Consider the following 24,495-nt stretch of genomic DNA (forward strand, 5'->3'; position numbering starts at 1 on the left):
CTTTTTTGAGTTTGAGCAGTAAAAATAGACATATAAAAAAATAATAAAATTCACTCATTAATGTGAAAAATTGAATTTATTTTCAGTTTTGATCTGAAATATTTATTATACAGCAAATATCAGAAAACTTGCAAAAAATATCTTAGATTCCTACATCAAAGCGAAGCTACAACGCTGCAAAGAATTCCCCTACCTCCATAAATCACAAATCCAAATTCTTCTGATTATTGCTCACCTTTCGATCAAGATCCCATACCACTCGCACAGACACATGACTTCGTATAGATAATTTTCGAAAAAACAGTGAATAATCTTCAAAAATCGTTTTAGTTCGAAGATTAAATATGACTTCCCGTCGAAATTGTTGAAATATGCCTTCAACTTCTTTCTTAATTTGAGTTCTGTTTACCAATTTGTCTTCCTGTAATAGCTTTAAAATTATCATTCACTAATACAGTCAGAAAATTTAAATTTTTGGGCTCTTTTTGTCCTTATCTGTTGGATTTTCTATGGTCAGATGTAAGACATTTCGTTGCTTTTATTTTATTGCATTATTATTGTTGATTTTCGGTCACTATGAAAAGCGTCTCGTCCTTAACCCTTTCAAGACGAATGGAACAACGGCGTCCAATAAAGAAAATAATTTTTCCTGATTACCTAAAGCTAATTTTTCTGATGTTTGTGCGTAATAGAAGTAGAAGATTGAAGGAATTTAAGATATTTTTTACAAGTCTCCAGATATTTGTTAAATAATAAATAATAATTAAGTTTAAAAATGAGGAATTTTTAAATACTAATGTAGATAATTGATTCTAATTATTTTTACACTTCTAATTTTTTTAAGCAAACCCCTTTTTGGGAAAAGAAACTATAATGCTCATACATTTTTTTTTTAATCCTCAAATAATCGGCATATTATTGGCAAGAAATCATCAGAGTATGCACTGGGTCTAAAGATCTAAATAAAATTCGCAGGAATATCTAAAGATTTATCGGCAGATTTTCTGCAGAGGTGTAGAAATTCTCTGCAGAAATCCTAAAGATATCTGACGAAATTATTAGACCAGACTTTTTTCAGAGTGTAAGTTATTTGTCAAAGCGCAACCTCCAATATTTTTTGACTTCCCGGTTCAGTCTACAGAACCCAATAGGACTTGCATAGCCAAAAATAACAAACAAAATTAATCCTACATAGCAATATGAAAAATTGTTCTGAAATAAGAGAAATTTGAACACTGGAATAAACAGAATCACAAATTGGAATTATTGAGAATCATGGAATACCGTGTTGAATCATTAAGAGAATCACACACTTAGAATCATTGGAATCACAATGGAATCTCATTGGAATCACATCGAATAACGGAATACGGACACCAATTTTCTACCTTGAATAACCCCTTGTATAATCCTAAAAGATGTAGGAAAAAACTGGTATTGCTATATTTCGATTATTTTACACAATTTTTAATTTCCAGGTGGAAATCCAAATGACCAAAATAATTGAAATATCAGCATTTTCGGGAAAAATGACTTTTATTTTTAAAGTATTAGGATTTTATTGACCAATTCATCTGTGGACATACATCCGCATAGTATCTATGAATTCTTATGAGTTTTATCCTCTGGAGTCTTAAAATTAATGAAAAAATCTACAGTGTTTACAACTGCCCCTGTTTACTACTACCCCAGTTCCCCCTACTGGTCTTGTGTCATTATTTAATCACTCCATAATCACTGAGTAACTCTTTTGCCAGATTTTTAGTGTGATATTTGATAAATTTTCCCCATATTTTTCGAAAATTTAGTATGAAAATTCGAAATTGAATTTGAATTCTTCGAACATCAACGACTCTTTGTGCAAATAGAGTCCTATTTACCTTTTATCCAAGACACTATTGGAGATGCAAAATCTACTTGTGTTTTGGCTCATTTAGAATTTTGACATTCGAAATTTTGGCTTATAGAATTTTGGCTCCCTCCGATTTTATGCATTATCATTAATCTAAAGCCTAATGAAAGTAGTGAATAAAGAAGAATTTGGTTTAAAAGAACATTTAAGGGGTGTGGCCTATTCGTCCATGAAAGCCATCTTTTGTATCTCTTCCCAGATTAAAAAAAAGAATGGTTATTACGCTGTATTACATTATCATTCCAAAAAACTAATTGTGACTTCAAAAATGTCAACCCTGATTAATTGAATTACTGATGAGGGCGTGGCTTAAATTATTTACAAGCGGAGTATATACAAGAAGTTAAATTCTACCTTCCTTAAAAGTAAGTTACTTAGTTGCCATATAATGGATTCTATCAAAGAATTTATCCACCCTTGATCGTTCAAAATGGAGAGTATACCACATTATAGGAGCATGCATTAGTGGTTTTTTTTAATGGAATTATGTGACAACTCTGTGTTATAATCGTGGATACATTTCAACACAGATATTCTTGTGGATGATTTTGGAGGAATTGTAAATATCAGAGGGTTATTAATAATCCCCCATCCCATAATATCGCTACCCATGAATTCCGGGTGGTTAATTAGTTGCTGTTTGGGAAATAGCACACATTGTATATGGTAAAATTATGTATCGCATAAATACCTCATTGCAATCTAGCGCCGGGAAATCCCCATCATGTCGGAGATAGTGATGATAATTGTGATTGCCAGAAGGAAATGTCCAATTTACGCGTTGCACCTGTCCTCCAGTTGCCTCATGCTTCTGCAGCACCAGAAAATCTCGCTCGTTGCACTGGACAACAACTTTGCGAACACTTTTACTCTCATTACTTTGCACACCGACAATCTCATAAGTCATAACCACGGGCACATTTCTTCTCAAGGCGGTAGGAAGGGAGAAAAAGTGGTATAAGTAATTGTTCCTTGTTCCACTTCAGACTAACTAATGACCCACTAACAAAAATGGAGCCCCAACCGAATGATTTTTAAAGAGTTCAGAAGCCAACTCTGGCATAGTCAAAAGGTATTCTATTGCAGCTTTGCATTCTCTAGAGATAGTTAAAGTTTATCATAAAAAAAGAATTCTATTTTATTTAAAAAAATAATCCAAATAATGGGTAAAATTATTTTACAATAAACATAGAAGTAGTGCAAAATATTCAATAGGACATAAATATACCAGAAATATTCAATTTTTGATTAAATAATATATATCAATATTCTAATTATTTTTATTTTAAAATAACAATTAGGAAACATATCAAAATTGAATTACAAAATATCCAAATAAATTTTAATTAGTGGGCTATTTACAGACAATTAATAAAGAAAAAATTTAATATTTGTATTTCATATTTTCAGAGAGCGTCCAAAATATCCTATTTTAAAATTAAATTTCAAAATATTCCAAGCATTAGGGGAAGTGCTTATAATTTTGGACAGTCTGCATATAAGCATCGATATCCTAAGTTTGAAGTGCCATATTTTCAATACTAATTGACTTTTCTTGTTACTCTCTTTTCAGAAGGATTGTTTAGAAACTTGGCAAGCTATTTATCATCTCATTTTTACTAAAAATTGTTTTAATACGTTTAAAAATGAATTGATATGTAGAGGTGAATTTGACTCTTATTTTGGACAACTTGGTTATTAATTTTTACAACTTGTCTGTAAATTTGGACAGATAATCCGCCTCAACAGGATGCCCATTGTTCTTCATTTTATGAACCAATCTTACCAAGTCCTCTTCCTGGTCATGTAAGGGAAACGTGGAATGTCACAAGAAGCCCAGAAACTTTCCATATCATTCATTAAAGTGAGTTGACTTCGGTACTCCAAGTACGTGCGGATTCGCTCATTCCCTGACCTTTCCGGGAGCCTTTCAAGGCATTTCTCACTGCATCTCTTTCGTAGAGATGATGCTCCTTCATTTCTCCAGGCATTTGTCCAACCTAGTCATCACAAAAGCTAAAACTTCACGAAATTTCGTGAGAAAAACACCTGTCCAAAATAAGAATCATCACCTCACTGGTGAATGTCTTAAAAAATTTCCCATTTTTCACACGAAAAATATAATTCACAAGGCAAATCTCACTTCAGGTCAAATGTACAAATCATCAGTAACGTGAATCAACACAATATTCAATGAATATTCAATAATATCACTCAAAAACAGCGAACAAACTTTGTTAGTACTTCACCAAAACTAAATAAGACTGAAGTAAGCCACGAAGTTCTGTCATATTTCTCGTAAGCAATTGCTCACACTGAATTTTCAACAAAGCAATTTCAACTCAAATCATATTCAAATTTTAACGTATTTAGTGTTAATATCTTCCAAAAAGAACAAATATTTAGATAGAATTCATTATTCATCAAATATTGGAATAAAAATCCATCATTTTAATCAATTTATTTTTAGTGTCCAATGTTATCCTCAAAGTGTCCAAAATAAGAAACTGGACAAAATTAGAAGCATTTCCCCTATGCATAAATTTTACCGTTTTGGAAAAATAAATAAATAAGTGGCGAAAAATAATTTTCATTGAGAATTAAATACAGAGAATTGCCGAGGGAACATTAATATTGGCATTCTTTTTCTCCGCATGAGGGCGCTGATTTCTCCCGCAAGAGGCGCTGATAACTGTTCTTAATATTAAAGAAAAACTTAATGAAATTTTTGTTTAGGTTCCGATTTTTTCATAGTTCAAAATGAAAATCCTCAAAGAACTTTTTAAATAAATTTCATTCAATTGAATAGAGTCTAAGCCTGCTCCTAAACGGGGACATTTTATAAATGTACTTAAAAAGAGAGTTTTGGAAAATGTCCTCTTGAGGTTTGTGTCTAAGTAACTTCACTCACTCAGTCAAATGTTATAATATACGAATATGTGTGTCGACTAAAATTTATTTCAAAACGTTTCGAACTTTTTTTTTCATGGAATTGGAAATTGACGATTGAACTGTCAAGAATATCGAAATTCGAAATGGCAGAATAATCAGCGCTAAAGCGACGAGTATATGAAATTACACTTTAGGCTTCGGGTAGATTTTCGAACAGCTTTGGCTTGGCTATGGAGTGGCTTTGTCTCTTCGAAAGGTTATTACTGAACGGAGCCAATATTGTCTTATTTAATTGCTCTTTTCCATTGATTTTACGTTCTAAAAGCAAGCTAATAATTTTTTTCTAAGCTTTCCTAAATTTAAATTAACTTTTAAGATTTACGCTTTCTCCTGAGAAAATGATATTTTTTTTTTACTGATGAGCTTTATATTTTAGTAAATTTTTGGCCATTAAAACCCCAAATCGGTGCTCACAAGTGAAGTTTCATTGCACAAAATGTCGTTGATGTTCGAAGATTCAAACGCAATTTCGAATTTTTAAACCAACATTTTCTCACAAAAAGGAGAAAATTTATTAAATATCATGCTAAAAAGCTGGATAGTTACTTAGTGACTAAAAAATAACTTAATAAATGGAATAGGACTAATAAGTGTCATTGCTTTGTATTTTTTCCCCCAACAAAGTGAAAACTGACGCATTTGACACTCAAGTACTTCGAAATTCGAACAGAAAGTACTTTAGCCACCTTGCGGAATTATTAAGAAGTAATAATGTCTTTTTTGGCTTATCCAATACATTTTCGAATTTTTCAAACTGTACTTGTGACTAGTAGGAATCTCTACAAAATTTTTCTAATTAGCATCTTGTATGGGTGCGAGTAAAATGAAGGTCGCTTTATTTTCCTTTTGCCAATACTTTATCAAATGAAGTGCTAATCATATTTAAATTCTTGCAAACCGAATTTAGTCTATTGTGGCTCCGGCACACCTTTTCGTTCAGAAAATTTTATTAGATCAAAATTCACATCTCTTTCTTTATTAAAAGTTTAGCATATCGTCGGTTGCGGCTACCTCTGCCGTATCTACATTTCTTTTGTGTCAGCATTTCACGCAAGAGGGGACGTTTGTATTGTAGTTGCTCCGAATGCAGATACAAAACAAATGCAGATACGACAGAGGTAGCCGCATCCGACGATATGTATATCCTACTTTTTCGAACACCTCTTCTTCTTCTGAGCATCATACCAAATTAAATTTAATTCAGTCTAATTTTGAATGGGAGCGGGTGGGATAGACTTACGCAAATCTTTTGAAAATGAAAGTGATGGGAATTTCAATTTGATGAAATTTTATCGATACAAAAGGTGTACCGGAGGCAATATTATACCTTAGAATCAACTTTTAGACCAGGAAATTTCCTTTAAATCAAAATTAATGTTTTTATCAAACATTTTGTATAATGTCTATTTCAGTGTCAAAGAAAATCCCGAAAGCCAAAATTGTGAACGTCAAAGTCCTGAATGGCGGTCAAGACTTTGGTGCTCGAAATTTTGGCTTTCGGTATTTCTATTTAAATTTTAAATTGAATTAAATTTAAATTATTGTGATGTTCAAAAGAAGAAGAAGAAGAGTGCGAGAGAGCGGGATAACTATGCGAAATATACGAGAAAGAAATGTGAATTTTGATTCAATCAAATTTTCCTTATTTAAAAGGTGTGTCGATGTTATTGTAATTTCTTCTTCTTCTTTTTCTTCTTTTAAATTTCACAATAAATTTATCATAATTTAATCCAATTTTCAGTATAAAAGATTAGGATGGACATATTTTTACATATTATGTAAAATATTTGAAAAAAATAGAGATGTGAATTTCGATTTCATGAAATTTCCTGACCTAAAAGATGGACAGGAAGCTTGAGCTTTAAGCTTAGACAAAATCAAAATTTGTGTCCACCGCCCGCCGCCTTAAAAGAGCTTTTTAGAGCAAAAAGTGAGAAAGTTTCTCCCAAGGTAATTTTTTACGATTTTAGATTTTGCAATTTCATTTTGTAAAACCGTTTCTTAATTTTTAGCGCAATGTAAGTGAAATCTTTCAGGCCTCGCACACAATCTGATTCGAACACTTTATATAATATATTTTAAGTCACATATTTTCTGAAAAGAAATAAGTCATAGTAATTAAAGGAAAAAGGGAACAATATGAAGTGTTGGAAGCCAGGCTGAGTGCGAAGCCTTTGAGTTAATTAGTCCATAAAATGCATTCTTCTTGGCAAAATTGCACAATTTTGACTCAATCTTTAAGGAATTTCAGACTAAATTGAAGAGTAGTACATGCAGGATGTGAATTATCTTCTCCACTAAAATATGTTATTGTTAATTACTTCCCAAACATTTGTTTCAAGCAGTGCATTTTACCAGTGTAAATAATTGAAATTAACATAAACACTTTATGGTGCTGTTGAAATTGTACCAATCTTGGCCAAAGTGTTGTTAACAACGTTCTTGGAGTATCCAACACACTATTGAATTGATGTTACGACTCTATAAACATTAAACAAAGTACTTCTTGCCAAAAGAACAATAAATTGGGCAATAATTATCTCTTCCAATTTACGTAGGAGTTAGTTTGGTACAAAAACTGGCGTGAAAATGCAAAAATAAGGATGATAGAGTTTTTCCTCTGTGGTTTATAGTACGATGCAATGTGGTGGAAAATCCATTCACTCAATTATTTACATGAAGTTACTTATTCCATTTTCAGAGTGTATTTTTCATCTTTTCTTTCTGGAGTAGAAAAAAAAATGCCCCTAGTCTCTTGTCCACCCTCAATCACGATCCATGTGGAAAATTGTCCGTGGGATGCAAAGAGGAAAAGAAAAGACGTTTTAGGTGCAGTGTGGAAATCTGCAAGATTTATACTTGAAAAATGACACTGCGCCACTTTGGCAACAATAGTGCCATTGGAGGTGCCTGGTCGATTTGTTATTTCACTTATTTTTTGCTCCGGCTTTTCCTGACACCACCAGCCTCCCACCAATGCCTTTACCCATTCTTAGAAGAAACTATTATAAAGTGTTTATTGCATTTCCGTACCCCCTTTCCCATCTATTGGAATTTGCTCGACAGACTGGGAAATTCACAACATCGATTAAATTGAGAGCACGAAGGCGTGATGAGAGGTTTTTCCTCCTCTATTTCTTCACATTTCACGTAAATTCCTCCTATTTTTCATATTTTAAGGCTCTGTTGCACGATAATATTTTAAGAGCAGCATAAAACAATTGATAAATTGTTTTCTTTCAAAAGGAATGAGAAAAAGATTTTTTTTTCAAATCTCAATATTGAGGATCAATTGTGCAGCAAATACTCATTTATCAAATACTTATAACACTTCATATCTCAAGAGGATCATTAAATTTAATAAATGCATTCTTTGATAGGCTCGAGCTTAAATCTATTAAAAGCTCTAGCCAATCAATTAATGTGATGAAACTAAATATTTTATACAATGATAAAATTAATTACATCTTAATAGTATTTAAAACAAAGTAGGGTAACTGTGCCAATTTCCGGCCAGCTTGCAATTTCGTCCACATTTTCTGTTCCTCGAATATCCATGGATTTTTAGTTTTTGCATACTCTAGAGATTATACAATGCAAAAAATAACAAAAAATATCATTTCGACGAGCAAGATAATCTGAAAAAGGCTTTGGAAAAATTCCGTAAGGGCAAGGAATCATAAAAATGAACGTGGGCGGAATAGGCCACCAATGCTATATCTAGATTTTTATTCATTGTAAAATATATTAAGAATGAATTTAGAGAAAATAAAGACAAAAAAGCTGCTTACAAGATTCCAATTAAACATTCCTTACAAATATATAACAAAAAAAATCAATTTGTATTATTATGTCGAAATTTTGCACGCTTACCCTATTCTAAATTAATAATAGTGATTTTACTTTAATCTACATTTAAATAAATATTCGATCCTATAGAGTATTTAATTTTCATCAATTACTTTCATTGTTTTTCAATCTATGCAAAGAATTATGTGAATTAAATTATTAAAAAAATATAAATGATATCATTAAATATTTAATTCCATCAAATATTTTATTTCCATTGTATTTTTCGATTAGCGAAAGTTTTGAGCGCTTTAAGCTCGGGCCGATAAAAAAATAGGTTGCGTCTAAATACAGGCATAGTTGAAAGGGTAACGTGGTCCAAAATAACTGCATAACAGCATATTTTGGAACTTGGATTTTTGGGAAAATTTCACATCAAAAATACAATTTCCGTCACATTTTATACCATGTTTCGTATTGTAAAAAAAATGTGATCAAGGTAAAAAAATAATCTACCGTTCAAGTACAAGTTTAACTCATCAGCTAACAAGAAATATTTAGTTTTTTGAAGTCAGATGAATCTACTCTAAGTAATCTCTCCATCTATCCAGGAAAATAGTAATCTGTGATTTGGCCCATTATAATATTATATTTTAATAGCTAGTCCAATGTCTCAAATTTTCAGAAAATAGCTATGGGTGAAATCCATAAGGAACATAGAGAAAAAAATGAATTGTCCGAAACTTAAGTCGTCCGAAGGTAGCACGCTTTCCCCTAAGACTATAATTTCAATAAAATTTTTGTGAACAAAATCCGGCTTTTTGCACTATATTAATCAAAGTCTCGGGAAAGAAGGGAAAATATCTCGTAAATATTAAATACAAAATCGAGTGTTGTACGTAATAATTGGTTTTAGCTGTGGCTAAATTTCCGATTAACCAGGCAATCGATAAACGAAATAAACAGCAACCAGTAACCAGTTGTGTCTGGTTACGGTCGAGAATTTGATCTCAGATTAATGAATTATGGGAAAAATATAAAGTGTTCGAAGCCAAAGTGTGTGCGAAGCCTGAAAGCCTTCCCATATTTCTGTGAAAATGTTTTAATTTTAAAATAAATCAGGCACCGCACAGAGAAAAGTTTATCGCATTTTCCTACACTCAAAAAAATAATCGAGTAAAGCTTACTCGAATCGATGTTGAATTGACTCTTTCTCGTTGTGATTTTCGATTAACTATGTCTTAGAGTTGATTTTACTTCTATGTAGTTGTAATATTCGAAAGAGTTGTTTTAACTTTTTTTCCTAAAATTTACATGTCAAAAGAGTGTAAATAACTCTTTTCAAGACTGGAAATAATTCGCTTTAAGAGTTAAAATAACTCGTTTCAAGTGTTAAAAAAATCTTTTTTTTTTAGAGTTAATATAACTCTTTAAAATCCCAAAATGGATACATCTTGCAATTTTGTGATTTTTTTTATTTTATCATTTTTTTTATTAATATTTTCTTGTTCTCAAGTTCCCTAATATTCCGATTCCGAGCGAAATATCACGTATGATGCCCGCACATGTCTTCATGAAACACTGTTAGGCATATTTCTAGTTGATGTTCCATATAAACTTTGTCACACGAAAATCTTCTTGACTGAAGTATATTCTTAAAACGAAAACACTTTAGCATATACTTCAGTCGAGATGAAATTTTACACAGAAATAGAGTAATAATTACATCGATATTCGACGAATTAATTCAACTCGCACGAAGAGTTTTTTCAACTCTATTTACTAAAATTTACAACGAAAAAGAGTAAAAATTACATCGATATTCGTAGAAATAATTCAACTCTGCCTTAGAATTGTTTTTAATTTTTAGGTTTTTTCTTAGTGTAGATTTTGCGTACTTCTGTGTTTCTGATAAATTTTTAAAATAATTAAGTGGTAATCTGATATAATTATATTAGTATTGTACATAAAAAATTATCCAGCAATCAATCCAAGCAGCACGTCTTAGTTATTTAACTGTTAGATAACGTTTTTATAACTTGTTCGGTTGAAATAACTGTATTTTAACGTTCCCACAACGATAATTTCTGGTTAAGTTATTTTGTGTCGCTTGGTAAATATTGAAAATTTTACCATGATTTTAGTTGTATAATCTGTATAAATATGTAATTTTGTGCACTGCTACACCTTTTTGTAACTTCTACATATTCTAATCTAAAATCTGTGTAATTTTACACAAAAATGTGTATAAGAATGTACACAACTGTGTAATCATTTTCTATTTTTTCCACATATACATTTTTCTGAAATATTATATATATTTGTGCAAATTCATCACAAAGTTGTAGTAAAAAAAGTGAACTATCTATTATCATCCGAATGTTCTCTTACTGAACGTTTATTTAATCATTTTTATGTGCATTATACTTATGTAATCTTTTAATAAAATTCACGTAGTACTTTGTCGGTTACTTTAAAATTGAATGATTAAAATAATTTAGCTTAAAAAACACCAACAAATAAAGATCTAGAAACTGTGCTACTTGTTGTAAAAAAATAAATTTATTAATTTGAAATAATTGAAGTAACTTTCAATGTTAAGGGAAAGTGCCTATGCTTCGTACGATCCCAAGCTTCGTAATGACTAAAATTGTTCTATGTTTCTCAGTAAATGCGACTTTGCAATATATAATATTTTAAAAACTGACCACCTCCTCCTACTTTTTAAAATGTGGATGAGATTAGTCACGTTTTGAGAAATACAAGAACATCAGGAAGTTTGGGATTGTACGAAGCATGGGCACTTTTCCCTAATTATTCGCAGTGTTAAAACGTTTTTCCAAAATCAACCGTATTTTCAAAATTGCTTTCCAGACAGCATAAATAAACCTTATTGTATGCAGAAATGCTCTCAACGTATTCCAAATTTGCAGATACGCCAAAAATGACCCTTTTCTTTTGGGCATGAAATAACAAAATGCAAGAAATTTGATGTTTTACGATTTCATAGCCATGATGGGCATTTTTGGAGCATCTCGACAGCACCATAAAGTCATGAATAATATAAGGGAAAAGCACATTCATGAAAAATGTGCAATTCACTGCATAATTTTATCACCCCAAAAGTACACACAAGAGTGAATTGGTTGGCACGAGGAAAATTCTGTGTCCATCTGGGAAGGTTTGTAAACTACTGCAGAAATGTTTTGCTATAAAAAAAAACTAACCCTGGAACGACACTTGGTTTTTTTTCACGACATTTTTTTCATGTTAATTGGAACTCGTCAGGACACATAGCACAGCAACAGAACACTCATGCAACACAGAAAAATATTAGGAAGTTGTAAAAAAAAAGGACCAACGATTTATTGCAAGATTGCAGAAATGATAAAAATTTACTAGCTGCAAGTCTCAATTTTCGTAGAGCTTTCTTTTTTGGTTGTAAGCTGTTACAAAAGCTCTTTTATAGTATTTGATAATGATGCGATTAGAGTAGTTTCAATTAGAATGTGCTTTTGAGTGGAAAATTGGGTGAAAATCGCGCGCGAAAAAAGCACATCCAGCCACTGAGGCATCTGGTCATGCCACTAAAATATCCTCCGACTCTTCAGAAGCACTTTCCACCGGAAAATTCACCCTGCATTCTTGTACTTGACTCTCTCACGCTCTCTCCCTCTCTCACAGTGAGAAAATTGGGAGGGATTTTCCACAGAAGAATCTCTCACGCTGGCGCTCTTTCCATCCCTCTCCTCGAGAGTTTCAGGAAAAGTGGTACAATAAATAGAGACGCGCCGTGGAAATTGGGTGAGAAGAAAATCACGTGGCAGCATGTTCTGAGCTTTTCTAAGAATACCAATTGGACAGAATGCCAAGTCTTAGGAGAGAGCAATACAATAAAAGTGGGAGTTGTCTTCGAAACTTGTTCCACTCATCAAATTTTCCCTCAGAGTCATCTCACTCCCACGCATCCAATCTTCTTTTGCACGTCCCAAAAACTGATCACAATGTGTCACTCTATCGACATTTTCCGAGCCCCCGAATTTTTGGGGGTAGTCCCCAGCAAAATTTCTCTACGTGCCTGATTCTGGGGAAAATTTGACAAAAGACAGACATATTTTATGATCTCTTCCACCCAAAAAGCTAAGACATCCTGCAAAAAGTCAATTTTCTTGCAATTACCTGCAAGACTTCACATCCCTACAGATGTTTCATGTCCCATTTATTAAAGAATAAAAATCTTGCACAGAAAGATACAACATTAAATTTTTCCATCAGTTAAATTGCCTGAATTAAAGACTGATTTTATGACGACAATCGCTCCAACAGATTGGATAATGTTTGTGAATATTTAAAAAGTTTGTACAAGTTTGTACTTCTTGCAGAAACATTGTTCGTAACGTAATCCCTTGACGAACATTTGTTGTTCTTTTATACACAGAAAAAATATTTTGTAAAAATGTTCGTAAATGTTTGTGAATTCCTATGGAAGAGTTACAAAATGCTCGTGAATCGTATAACCCACAAACAAGTTTGTAAAATTTTGTACTTTTTTCACAAACATTGTTCGTAAAATGATCATCTGACGAACATTTTTTGTACTTTTACACACATTTGTTCGTAAATATTCGTAAATACACAAAAATGTTCGTAAAATTTTGTCATTTGTTCGTGAATGTTCGTAAAATTCAATTCAATTCAATTCAATTCAATTTATTAAAATTTCATAGGACAATCTGTCCTCTGTTCAAATAAAAAAAAAAAAATATAATAATAATAATAACCATTATAAGTATAGCTCATGTAGAACACGAGGAATGCGTGGCAGCCACAAATCTAAGGATCAGCTCCCTCTTCCGCTCGCGAGGCAAACCATTCCAGAGAATGACCCCTTCAACAAATAGGGAATCGCGGAGAATGCGACTACCCGAACTAGACACACGGAGACACGAAGCCCTAGTGGACGATCCAGCCACTACAAGCTCCGCGAGATACCGTGGTACTCCAACACTCAGTAACCGTGAGACAAAGTCAACAGCACGAGTCTCCAGGTAAGGAAAAAGTGGAAGACCAAGGATTGAATCCACCCAAGGGGAAATGTGATCGAACTTACGTAGCCCGTGGACGTACCGTACACAGGAGTTGAAAATGTTAGAGAGGAAAACAAACATTGACGAACAAATGACAAAATTTTACGAAAATTTTTGTCTGTTTACGAACATTTACGAACAAATATTTGTAAAAGTAGAAAAAAATCCTCGTCAAAAGATCATGTTACGAACAATGTTCGTGAAAAAAGTACAAACTTTTACGAACTTGTTTGTGGGTTATACGATTCACGAGCATTTTGTAACTCTTCCATAGGAATTCACAAACATTTACGAACATTTTTACAAAATATTGTTTTCTGTGTAAACATTTCTTCATACATTTTATTTGTCTGACAAAACTTTACGAACAAATGACAAAATTTTACATACACTTTTTTGTGTTTTCACAAACATTTATTAACAAATTTTTGCAAAACAAAACAAAAATTCCTCGTCAAGTGACCATGTTACGAATAATACTTGTAAAAAGGTACAAACTTCTAAGAACTTTTTTGTGGGTCATATGGTTTACAAACATTTTGTAAGTCCCAAATAGGAATTCACAAACATTTACGAACAATTTTCCATTACATTTTTTTTCTGTGTGCTTTAAGGCCTCTACAAATTGGAAGCAATTTTCGTCGAAAATTTTTTTTTAGGAAATTTCTTGCAATGCTGTAAGTAGAAGTGTCAAAAGTCAAATTTTTAATTTCTGCCTAAAAATTTTACTGATCTCCCATATGTTTTTACACTGAGTAAAAAAGAGGCTACGATTAACTTTTTTTTCTAATGTTAATTTTGCACCTTTTGAGGGTAAAATCAACATGAAAATAGGGTAATTTTAATCCACAATACACCGAAATTTACACCGATTTCGGATCAATACTGAAGGGTAAAATTAACATTTCCGGAATGCTATTTTGATTTTTTCGGATTTCTCTCAGTGTATAGGTCAAGATTTTAAACCAAAATTCCAAATCTGACTTACATCGTATCCTAATGATCGATTCTCAACATTGAAATAATAAAATTCCGTCAAAAATACAATTTTTGACGAAAATTACTCTTGGTATGTATAGGTCTTTACAGAGCTTTAAAATAAAAATAATAATCAGAATTAAAAAAAGGTAGATATTGCAGATTTTTGACACAAATTTTCAAGATATCTCTTTAGTGTCTTTCCTAAACTAATTATTTATTTTAAATAGGCCTTATCAATTATTTAGAAAAAAATAAACTCGTTCTTTGTAATTTTGAGTGTTAGGAAAGGTTACATTTTTTTCTCTAAAAATTTTATATTATAAGTTTTTATAACTTTCTTTTATAACCTTTATTATTGATTGTTATAATGTATTTATTTATACCTTTAAATTTTGCTTAAAAAAGCGGCTTGTGGGTCGGTGGCGCGTGTGTGGCCCGTCTCCATCGCCTGGGTTTTTTTCTCTCGCGGTTATTATTATTGTTATATTTGTTTTTCATGAGAGTAATCTTTTTATTGGTTTTTTTTTCCTTATTCTTGTATTGTACTTTGATTATGATATAATTTCATTTTCTTGTTTTTTTTTATTGTTGCAATTCTCTGTTGCTCAATTGCCATACAGCTATCATGGCTTGGCTATAAATCTTGCCACTACAATACTCGTGGACAAACTCACGTTTTAAAAAATCTCAAAAAAATTGTAAAAGTGCAAACCTGACAATATACAACCTGTGAAGGGGTTTTCCATCTTTTTCACCCTGGAGGTTGGTCAACAACGCTAAGACGGCGATAGCCGCAATGTATAGTGAGTTCAGCATGAGGATTTGTAAATGGTAATGACTCAATAAATACATACATTAATAAGTTAGTACAAGGTGTACTAAATCAATTATTTCTATTGAAACGCACAGCAGTTATCTTTGTTTTATTTAAATACAAATGATATTGAATTAAAACTGTGGTTTGTTTATTATTTTAAAACATTATTAGGTTCTGGATTAGTCTATACAGACCTTTTATTATATTTAGTACAGATTATATTTAGTACAAGAATTAGTATAATCACTACTATTAGCACTATAGTGATTAGTTCGTAGACGTAGCTATCATTCAGTTCTTCTGAAAATATTTTTGCATGGTCCTTGAAAAATATTTTCATTCCAAAATTGGAACATACAAATAAATTGTCTTTAGTACATGCATGTGCTAATTTTTAAGTTTAATGGTGTTATTCCAATGAAATCTTCTTCAGTGTTCCTACATAATCGACTTTTTTTTGTGTTGGTTCCTATCATGACTATTTTGGTAGTTTTAAAACACGTAGAGAACTGGGGAAACAGTCGAGGCAGGAACAAACGCAAATAGAAGTCGACAATGCAGAGGTACTTAAGAATATTAAAGTGCTAGAAAAATGTATTGGAATAGCTCTAAATTCCTCATTTTTTATAACAATTAGCAGATACACGTACTTTGTGCTCCGTTAGTTAGTTCACAGGTTTATCTTTTTGAAAAATGCTGTCATTTTAATTTGATTTAGCACATGTATGTACTAATTATATGGTTCAATCCGTTTTTGTAATTCCTTTATCTTTCTCTGAAAATATTTTTGCATAGTTTTTGAAAATGTTTTCTCTTTTAATTGACACTCTAAATTAAACATGATTTAGCACCTTCATGTACTAACTAAATGGGTCAACCTTAAATTTGTTCTGCAATGTTCTTTAAAGATATTTGCATTGTAATAGCTCCATTACAAGGAATTTAACTGCGATAGAGTTGAACATTCTTCCCATTCCACTTTTGTTAACTCGATGAAGAACAAGAGTCGTTAAAATCAGGAAAAAGAAACATAGAACATCTTGTACCATTTGAGAGTCTACAAGTCGATCCCTCAAACCATCTTCTAACCATTCCTAATTGTAGATAGCCACTAATTCAGCCAATTTATAAACAATGTTAGAGTCCAGATAGCACGATGCACCCCGCTGTAAGAAAGGGCTGGAGAAGAGCAAAGAGTAATTATATCGGTGAATAACAATTTTGCAAATAGGTCGCGTGCATAGACTCGATTATTCATAATAAATTGCCTAATAGTGGAGGCGCCTGGTTAATTGTCTGGCCTTTTGTGGCAAACATCTCCCTAGATTCCACCGCTCTTCATCCTGTCTCCCCAATTTGTTTCACGTAGTGCAACTTTCTGAGACATTTGGAATGATGAATGGGCGTAATTAAAGCTCAAAGTAGAGTGAATAGAAAAAAAACAATTATGGTGGTATCCCTTCGAAAAAAAAAACCTTTGACACCCCATTAAATATCAATGCAGAAGAAAATTGAATCAAGAAGAATTTTACAATAAAAGTGTCAAACTCTTTTGACCAGAGATAAAATCTTGCGCAATTTTTCACTATGATACACCTATTACTTTTTCATTGGTCTCCTCCCTAATCCTCCTCAATCTTGTCGACAAACTTTTCTTTTACCAACTCCCACAGACACATAACCACCCGTCACACTCAATAATCCACGTCGGATGTGATCATAAATATTTGATGAATTTATAATGGACGAGCCGCAAAGTCACTTCGAAGGATTACTCAAGAGTCCACAGGAAGAGTCAGAGGGTATGTGGAGTGAAGAAAAAAATAGAGAGAAAATCGCAAAGGACAACCCAACAGAAGGATCAACAACTTGAAGATGATGTCAAGAAATAAGCCCAAATGTTATACCTTTTAAGCGACTATTAATCCCCTGAAATCTTCTTTTACAAACGGGATCAAATGTCTGTGGGAATTATTAATTCAGGGCGTAAAGACAAGGATAACAAAAATAGAAGGCAAGAGAACAAAACTTTATTATGGTCTATATACAGTAAGAAAAACATGTGAAAGTGACTTTAAGATCCACGCCCACAGTGAAAAAAACGAAGACAGTAAAACTTGTGTCGAATTATTAACTTGAAGGATCAAAAATAAGGTAAAGTGCCCTCAGTCGACCAGTTCCTCGATTCGACCGGTAGAGTCAAGGGTAAAGTCATTTATCCAATTTATTTATATTTTCTATAATATTTAGCTCATGATCTAACATTGATAAGTCAATTGTTCCATAAATAATACGAATCAATAACAATTCAAAAATTGACCTATTGGTCGAGTCGAGGAAGCGGTCGAGTTAGGCCACTTTTTCTTAACACAACTTTATATATTTATTTATCCTTAAATTATTCTTTATTTCCCTTTTTTTTTAATTTTTTAAGGATCTTTAAAATATTTGCAAAGTAGTTAATCCCAAGTAGCAAAATGAAGTCAGTACAGCGTTATTTTTACCGCATGGCATTAGTGATTCATTTAAGCATTTGTACGTTATACTTTCCAAACGAGTAATAACCCATACTTTAGTAATAAGATAAATATTTCAACAAAAATTACCTTTTTGGTAAGGTTGACCAAGTATTTCCCAATAATTATATAAAATTGGAAAACATTGTCTTTATTTATAAAACAAAAAAATAGAAATAATTAATATATAATAAATTAATTCTAAAGAAACTCTTTCACAAAAAAAAATAATAATATTTACTAAATCAATGCAATATTTTCCATGCTTTTACTTTGTCCTAAACCAAGTTTTTAGACTTTTTGATCAATTAAACATGAAAAAATGTAAAGAGATATCCGAAAATTGGCTAATTCTAAGTATTGTCCTGATATTTTTGACAGCTGTCAGATAAATCATGAATACGTAAACAGTAAAACGAGGTATCTTTGGACCGGAAATGTTCATACATACAATTTTTAATTTCTTCAAAATAATCTAAGTGAAGCATAGACAAGCCGTACACAATCTACCGGAATATAAGTGGTAAATGGAAAGGGGTAGATCAGTCGAATATGGCAAGATTGACAGCAGATATTAATACGGTGTTTTGGCGTTTCCCCCTGTAGGAGAATTCTGTAACAGAATGACAATATCATATGACAAATTTTCGTTGTAAAATTTGAAAGCAGGGCAACGTCGAATTCAACGTAAAGTCTGGTGACAATTGAATGACCCATTGCATATAGCTCTAATATGAATCTCTAATATGAATCCTACCAACTTTACCATACAAAAATTTTAAATTTGTCATATGACATTGTCATATTGTTATAGAATCCCCTAGTATTATATAATCGTATCGGAATATTTATTACAATGTAATCATATTATTTGTTGTATTGTTGTTGGTCCCGTAATGGAAGAATCTGCTAAAGTGCGATTGTAGACCACCCAGGAGTGCCTTCCCCGCAGTATGGATGCTTCTTCCGTGCCTCCAGATTTTTTTGGGGAAAGGCGGTGCATTTTATTACGTTTTATTTCGTGTGAAAATGACTTTTGCTGAACAGTTGTATTACATTAGGCTGGACTCGAACTTACAACTGTGAGAGTCGAGTCAAAGATCTCACCGCCCAAGAGCCAACGATCTTGCCTATTGCGCCGCTGAGATCTCCAATGTTCATATAAGCACAAAAAACATACCTAAAGTTGATGTAATTAATGAAAGATATTTATTCAAATTAAAATTTTTAAGGATTAAAATTGAAGTTAAATACAATGACGGTAGAATACCACTGACTGAGAGAATAAAAGAGTAGAAATCACAAATATGAAAACCTTACGTTTTATTGACGTAAATCTTACTTTGAAAAAAAAAAAAATACGCAAAGAGCTTTCAAAATGCTGTAGTTATATTTTTGTCGGTTTTGTCGTAATTGTTTCTGGTATAAATTTCGTAATATTGAAGTAAGAGAGGAACTACTGCTCAGGTCTACCCCAAATAATTTAAGTGACGCCCAAATGACGTTTTTATGACCTAAATAGCAGTGGTAATCGGAATATGTAGATCCCATTACAAAATTTTGTAACATAACATTTATTTGAAATTTATAAACAAATAAATGATTAATTTACTGAATATACAAATATTTATTTGTAGTAAACACTGTTTAATAGCAACAAGGAGAAAAGCTGGTACAACTGTTTCTGTTTTTGTTATTCTTTTGCGAACATTTAACGACGTAATTAATAAATTGATAATTTATTTATCGATGAATTTGTCTGAATTTAATTTGCAATTAATACAACTTCGCAATTAAATAGTTATTTTACAGCTTTATTAACGGCTAACGCGTGATAAGTCACATTCCTCTAAAATTTCTACTCCTAAATCTAAACATATTTCTACGGTTTTTAGCCTTACTACAATATTTTTAGCATACATTTATTAGAAATAGACGAAGCTAAAAACTATTGCAAAATATTAGCATTAACAGTCCTTTTATTACTAAGATGGTTTTTGGATAATAAAATTCCCAATTTTGACTTGATGCTATACCAAACCAGGCTCCACCCATTTAATACAAACCACGCCCCCATGCAATTTAACTTTGCAATATAAATTCGTCAGTTAAATCAGCATTTGTCGTAACTTCCTTTTGACAACTTTTCAGGAGACGAAATTTTCAGTTCAGCATTATTTTTCTTAAAAATGAGCCCCGAATGCGATACTTTTGAGTCAAAATAATAAAAGTGGCACTAATAAACTGTAAGTTAACTCGAGAAAATCTTTATAAAATTATTTCAAAACTGCAATATTGAGAAATATGTTAGAAGAAACATAATAATATTTTATCGTAACTTCCTTCGTTTATAAAGCCGTAACTTCCAATGTATGGAGATTCTGGAAGTTACGACAATTTTCTAAAATGCATTATATCAATTTGAATTATTCTAGTGATAATAAGCGCCTTTATTTGACTAAATTAGTCAATAATACTGTTATCCCTGTCCCTAAAAGTTTTTATTTCATAAGTTTTATTAAATAAATTGTAATAAATTTTGTGCGCCACGTTGCTTGTTTTGTTTTGAATTAATGACAGATGGATAGGGATTTTTTCTCACTTTTTTCTCCCAAATATTGTATTAAAATGATTTCATATTACACTATTCGCACTGTCTTTCGATATTTGGAAAAGTTTGTAAACGTTTTATTGAGAAATATTGCAATTTTGCTGCAAATTACAAGCCACGCAAGTGAGCAAAAGAAGTTACGGCAAATGCTGATTATTGAAAATTTTGTATGGAAATTTGTCGTAACTTCCCCAAAAATGGAAGTTACGACAAATTCTGATAATTTTTTCTTAATTAAGGACACTTACGATAATTTTTGTTTAAAATAATTTTTATTGGGCTTATAAAAGTTTCTTTTACACAAGTGCGTTTAATAAACAAAATTACGCTGATTCCAAATATGTATATATCTCAAAATCGCAAAAATGAAGTTACGATAAATGCTGATTTAACTAACGAATTATATTCATGATATTTTACAGATCGTTTTTGGTTAAGTCTACACTGAGAAAAAAGGGGGTGCGATTAACTTTTTTTCCACGTAACTTTAACACTTTTTAGATGTAAAAATATATCAATATTTTTTAATGTTAATTTTACACATTTTTAAGTGTAAAATTGACATGAAAAAGAGTAACCTTAACCCATAATACACTTAAAAAGCATAATATTTACACCGATTTCGGATCAATAATTCAGGGTAAAATTAACTTTTCCGGAATGTTATTTTATCTTTTTCGGATTACTCTCACTCAGTGTAACAACATTCTAAATTACGAGCAAAGAATTTTATTTCTTAAATTTTGAATTATTTTTTGTGAATGGTTGATGGTTGCTGAGAATAAAAATGGTTTGCAGGAAGCGTGGTCTATTTTTCATGAACAAAGGACAAGCCTTTACAGATTTTCCACAAAAATGTAGTGGATATGCCATGGCAAAGGGTATTATTGGTAGTGCCCTATAAATAATATTAAAAACTTGAAAGCTTCAAATTTAGTGGAAAGCAGATAGGAAGGGGGCGTGGCCTAGAATTATTTGTAGGCGGAGCTTGTTTTGTGATCTCATCAATATCCTTCTTTTCTTCAGATATTTTCCTACATTGAGAAAAAAAGGGAGTGCGATTAACTTTTTTTCCTCGTATCTTTAACACTTTTGAGGTGTAAAAATATATCAACATTTTTTAACACCTCATCAACAACACCTTTTTAAGTGTAAAATTAACATGAAAAAGTGTAACATTAACCAATAATACACATAAAAAGCAAAATATTTACACCGATTTAAGATCAATAATGCAGGGTAAAATTAACATTTCCGGAATGTTATTTTAATTTTTTCGGATTTCTCTCAGTGTATCATTCTTTAAATCGCTTACATTAATCCACTTTCCATATTTCATTTATTCCTTTAATTCCTTGGACTTCTTACTTTCGACATTCGGTTACTTGTTTAACCGAATAAAAGGTCATCTGTATCTGAATATAAAAAAAATCAAATTAATTCATAAACTCATCATCCAAACAATTTTAGTTAAATGCTTTCCGATCTCACAATATTCCACATAAATTTGCATAAACTTATTTGAATCGTTCCCTATATTTGAATTGAAAATCTCACCTGCATTCGGTGTCCCAGTTTTGATTTGTTGCAGGCTATTCTGTGGCACTATATTGCAAACTTCTCCGTACTTTTTGCCTAAGCACAAGCTCTTGAGTATGGATTGAGGAAATCTTACTTGAAGAACCCTGAATATGCTTCATCTTTCCCTGAAAAGATATTCTATTTGCAAAATGATTGAGTTTCGGAAGTTGCTCTCAAAACACAAATATATGTATGTGCAATATGAATGTTCTTCAATGTTGCTATATATGTCTCTTGGACGAGGGTATGTTATTAACTTTTCTCCACCTCCCACCAATTGCCAGGCACACAATGTTATAGTACTTTGCCAGGAGAGGTGAGTACTCGGGAAGGCGAATGTCTTGTCTATGTTGCTGTCGTTGTCGATGAACGTGACTCTGTCTTGTTTGAAAGTTCCAAAGCTATCGGGGTTTGGATTCTTTCACCTTCTAACTTTACCCTCCTTTCGACGCGTTTATGTTCTATTTTCCCCATCCCTCGACTTCTACACGTTTCACTTCCAATTCGACAGATCTAATGGGTGGAAAATATTATTTAATCCACATGGTTTGGGATGCTGAAAGATGAAAATTAAATAAGGAGGCAAATGGCCCATTTGAAGACTGAATTTCACCTTTTCCCCTTGGTCTTCAATGGCAAATGTTATCGTGTCAGCAAACGATTTCGATGTCTCATCAAGGAAAGACACACATTACCTAAATTTCACCTTATGCCTTTAATGTTTTGTGAAAGATTGGTAAGTTTGAGAGCAGAATTGTTGAAAGGCCCCAACGTGATTCGTATTTTTCCATCTTAATTCATTTCTAATAAGTTCTAATTACGACTTCAGTGAATATTACTGCTCGAACTCAAAGAAAGAGTACCGTCGTTGCGGGTGACTTTGCACGTTTTTTCGCTGTTTTTCAACTTTGCCCTCTAAAAGTGTATGGTTAAAGTGAAGGGAGGGGGGTTTTTGAGTAAAATTATTTGTATTCAGTTGTTAACGAATGGATGTTGTGCCAATAGCATTAATTTTATAAAATTTTACTATGTTTAAAAAAATCAAGAAAAAAGGCTTGCACTGGGGATAAGGTGCGGGTGACTTTGCACTTTTTAATAAATACTAAAAAATCAACAACTTCTGATAATAAACGACAATGAAGATCATCACATCTAAGGGTAATATGCACGAGATCTACAAGATGACATAATCGCCATCTTGATTTTACGTTTCTGTCCGCCATTTTGAATAACTGTCAAAACCTAAAACTGGTCCGATTGGTTTGAAATTTTAGTATGTTGTAGCTGATGTCAAGACCTTTTCAGAACGTATCTACGTTCCAGTCTACGTCAAGTATTTACCTAGATACAGAGGCTCAAATTTTAACATTTTGAAATATTCATATTTTGGCGATCTTTATTTAATAATCCTTAATTTTAAAACCTAAACGAAATGCCTCAGTATTTATTTATTTCCTATTTCATATTTATTTACTCTTACATCATTAAAAGAAATAAATGAAAAGTGCATTTATTTACTTTTTTATTTTTTCATTTTTGCAAAAACAGTTTTTTAAATACTCAAATAATACGCTGTTATAAACAAAAACACTACTTTTCTTTTTGTTTGTTATTTAGATCTCATCGCCTAACGATAGTACTGTCTTTTTTGTGATGGTTTCGATAAAAGAAGCTCTCCGTAGTTCTGTATTCATGAAAATGTCAAAATTTTGAACTTAGAGCCCCAGTATCCAGACAATCGCTTGACCTAGGTCGGATGTTATATATGTTCTGAAAAGGCCTTGACATTAGCTACAACATACTAAAATTTCAGCTCAATCGGATGAGATTTTTGTTTTGACAGTTATTCAAAATGGCGGACGGAAACGTCAAATCAAGATGGCGACCACACCATCTTGTAGATCTCGGTCATTTTATCTTAAATTATCAAAAAATTAGATAATCTTTAGCCAAATACTTCTATAATAAAGCTTAAGAAAGACCATTATATGCAATTTTACAATATAAATCATGCGTTCTTAGGAAGATTATAGTGAAAAAAAGTATTTTAATAAAAATAATGAACAAAATCGACGTGGATTATTCTAGCCAAATAAATTTAGAATAGATTTGGGCAATTTACTTTTCTGAATCCGATTTTGGAATTGCATCTTCAGATAACTTTTTCGCGGAGTCGTTTTTTGACAAAATACCTATACTAGGATTTCATAACCTATTACTGAAACTACAAGAATCCTTTTGAGGATCAT

At 32.0% G+C, this 24,495-nt stretch overlaps 2 protein-coding genes across 5 annotated transcripts in view; one reads left to right on the top strand and one right to left on the bottom strand.

The window, feature by feature from the left end:
• LOC129806642 (delta-sarcoglycan) overlaps positions 1 to 12,227 on the bottom strand; it is a 147,728-nt gene extending 135,501 nt beyond the window's left edge. Inside the window, exons 1-2 of one of the 4 annotated variants that reach the window (XM_055855376.1) lie at positions 12,016 to 12,227; positions 2,604 to 2,835 (exon numbers count right to left, since the gene is read on the bottom strand). In XM_055855376.1, the coding sequence (XP_055711351.1) occupies positions 2,604 to 2,819 (216 nt within the window). In that variant the 5' untranslated portion in view covers positions 2,820 to 2,835; positions 12,016 to 12,227. Of the gene's footprint in view, positions 1 to 2,603; positions 2,998 to 11,880 lie in introns of those variants that run through there. The other 3 variants (XM_055855375.1, XM_055855373.1, XM_055855374.1) reach the window with 3 other exon arrangements.
• A 1,340-nt stretch (positions 12,228 to 13,567) lies between these two features.
• The window catches only part of LOC129805190 (uncharacterized), a 92,660-nt gene continuing 81,732 nt past the window's right edge, over positions 13,568 to 24,495 (top strand). The window contains exon 1 of the mRNA XM_055852950.1: positions 13,568 to 13,701. Within this exon, the coding sequence (XP_055708925.1) occupies positions 13,568 to 13,701 (134 nt within the window). The remainder of the gene's footprint in view (positions 13,702 to 24,495) is intronic.

The sequence above is a fragment of the Phlebotomus papatasi genome, chromosome 3, assembly GCF_024763615.1.
Source record: "Phlebotomus papatasi isolate M1 chromosome 3, Ppap_2.1, whole genome shotgun sequence".
Taxonomy (NCBI): domain Eukaryota; kingdom Metazoa; phylum Arthropoda; class Insecta; order Diptera; family Psychodidae; genus Phlebotomus; species Phlebotomus papatasi.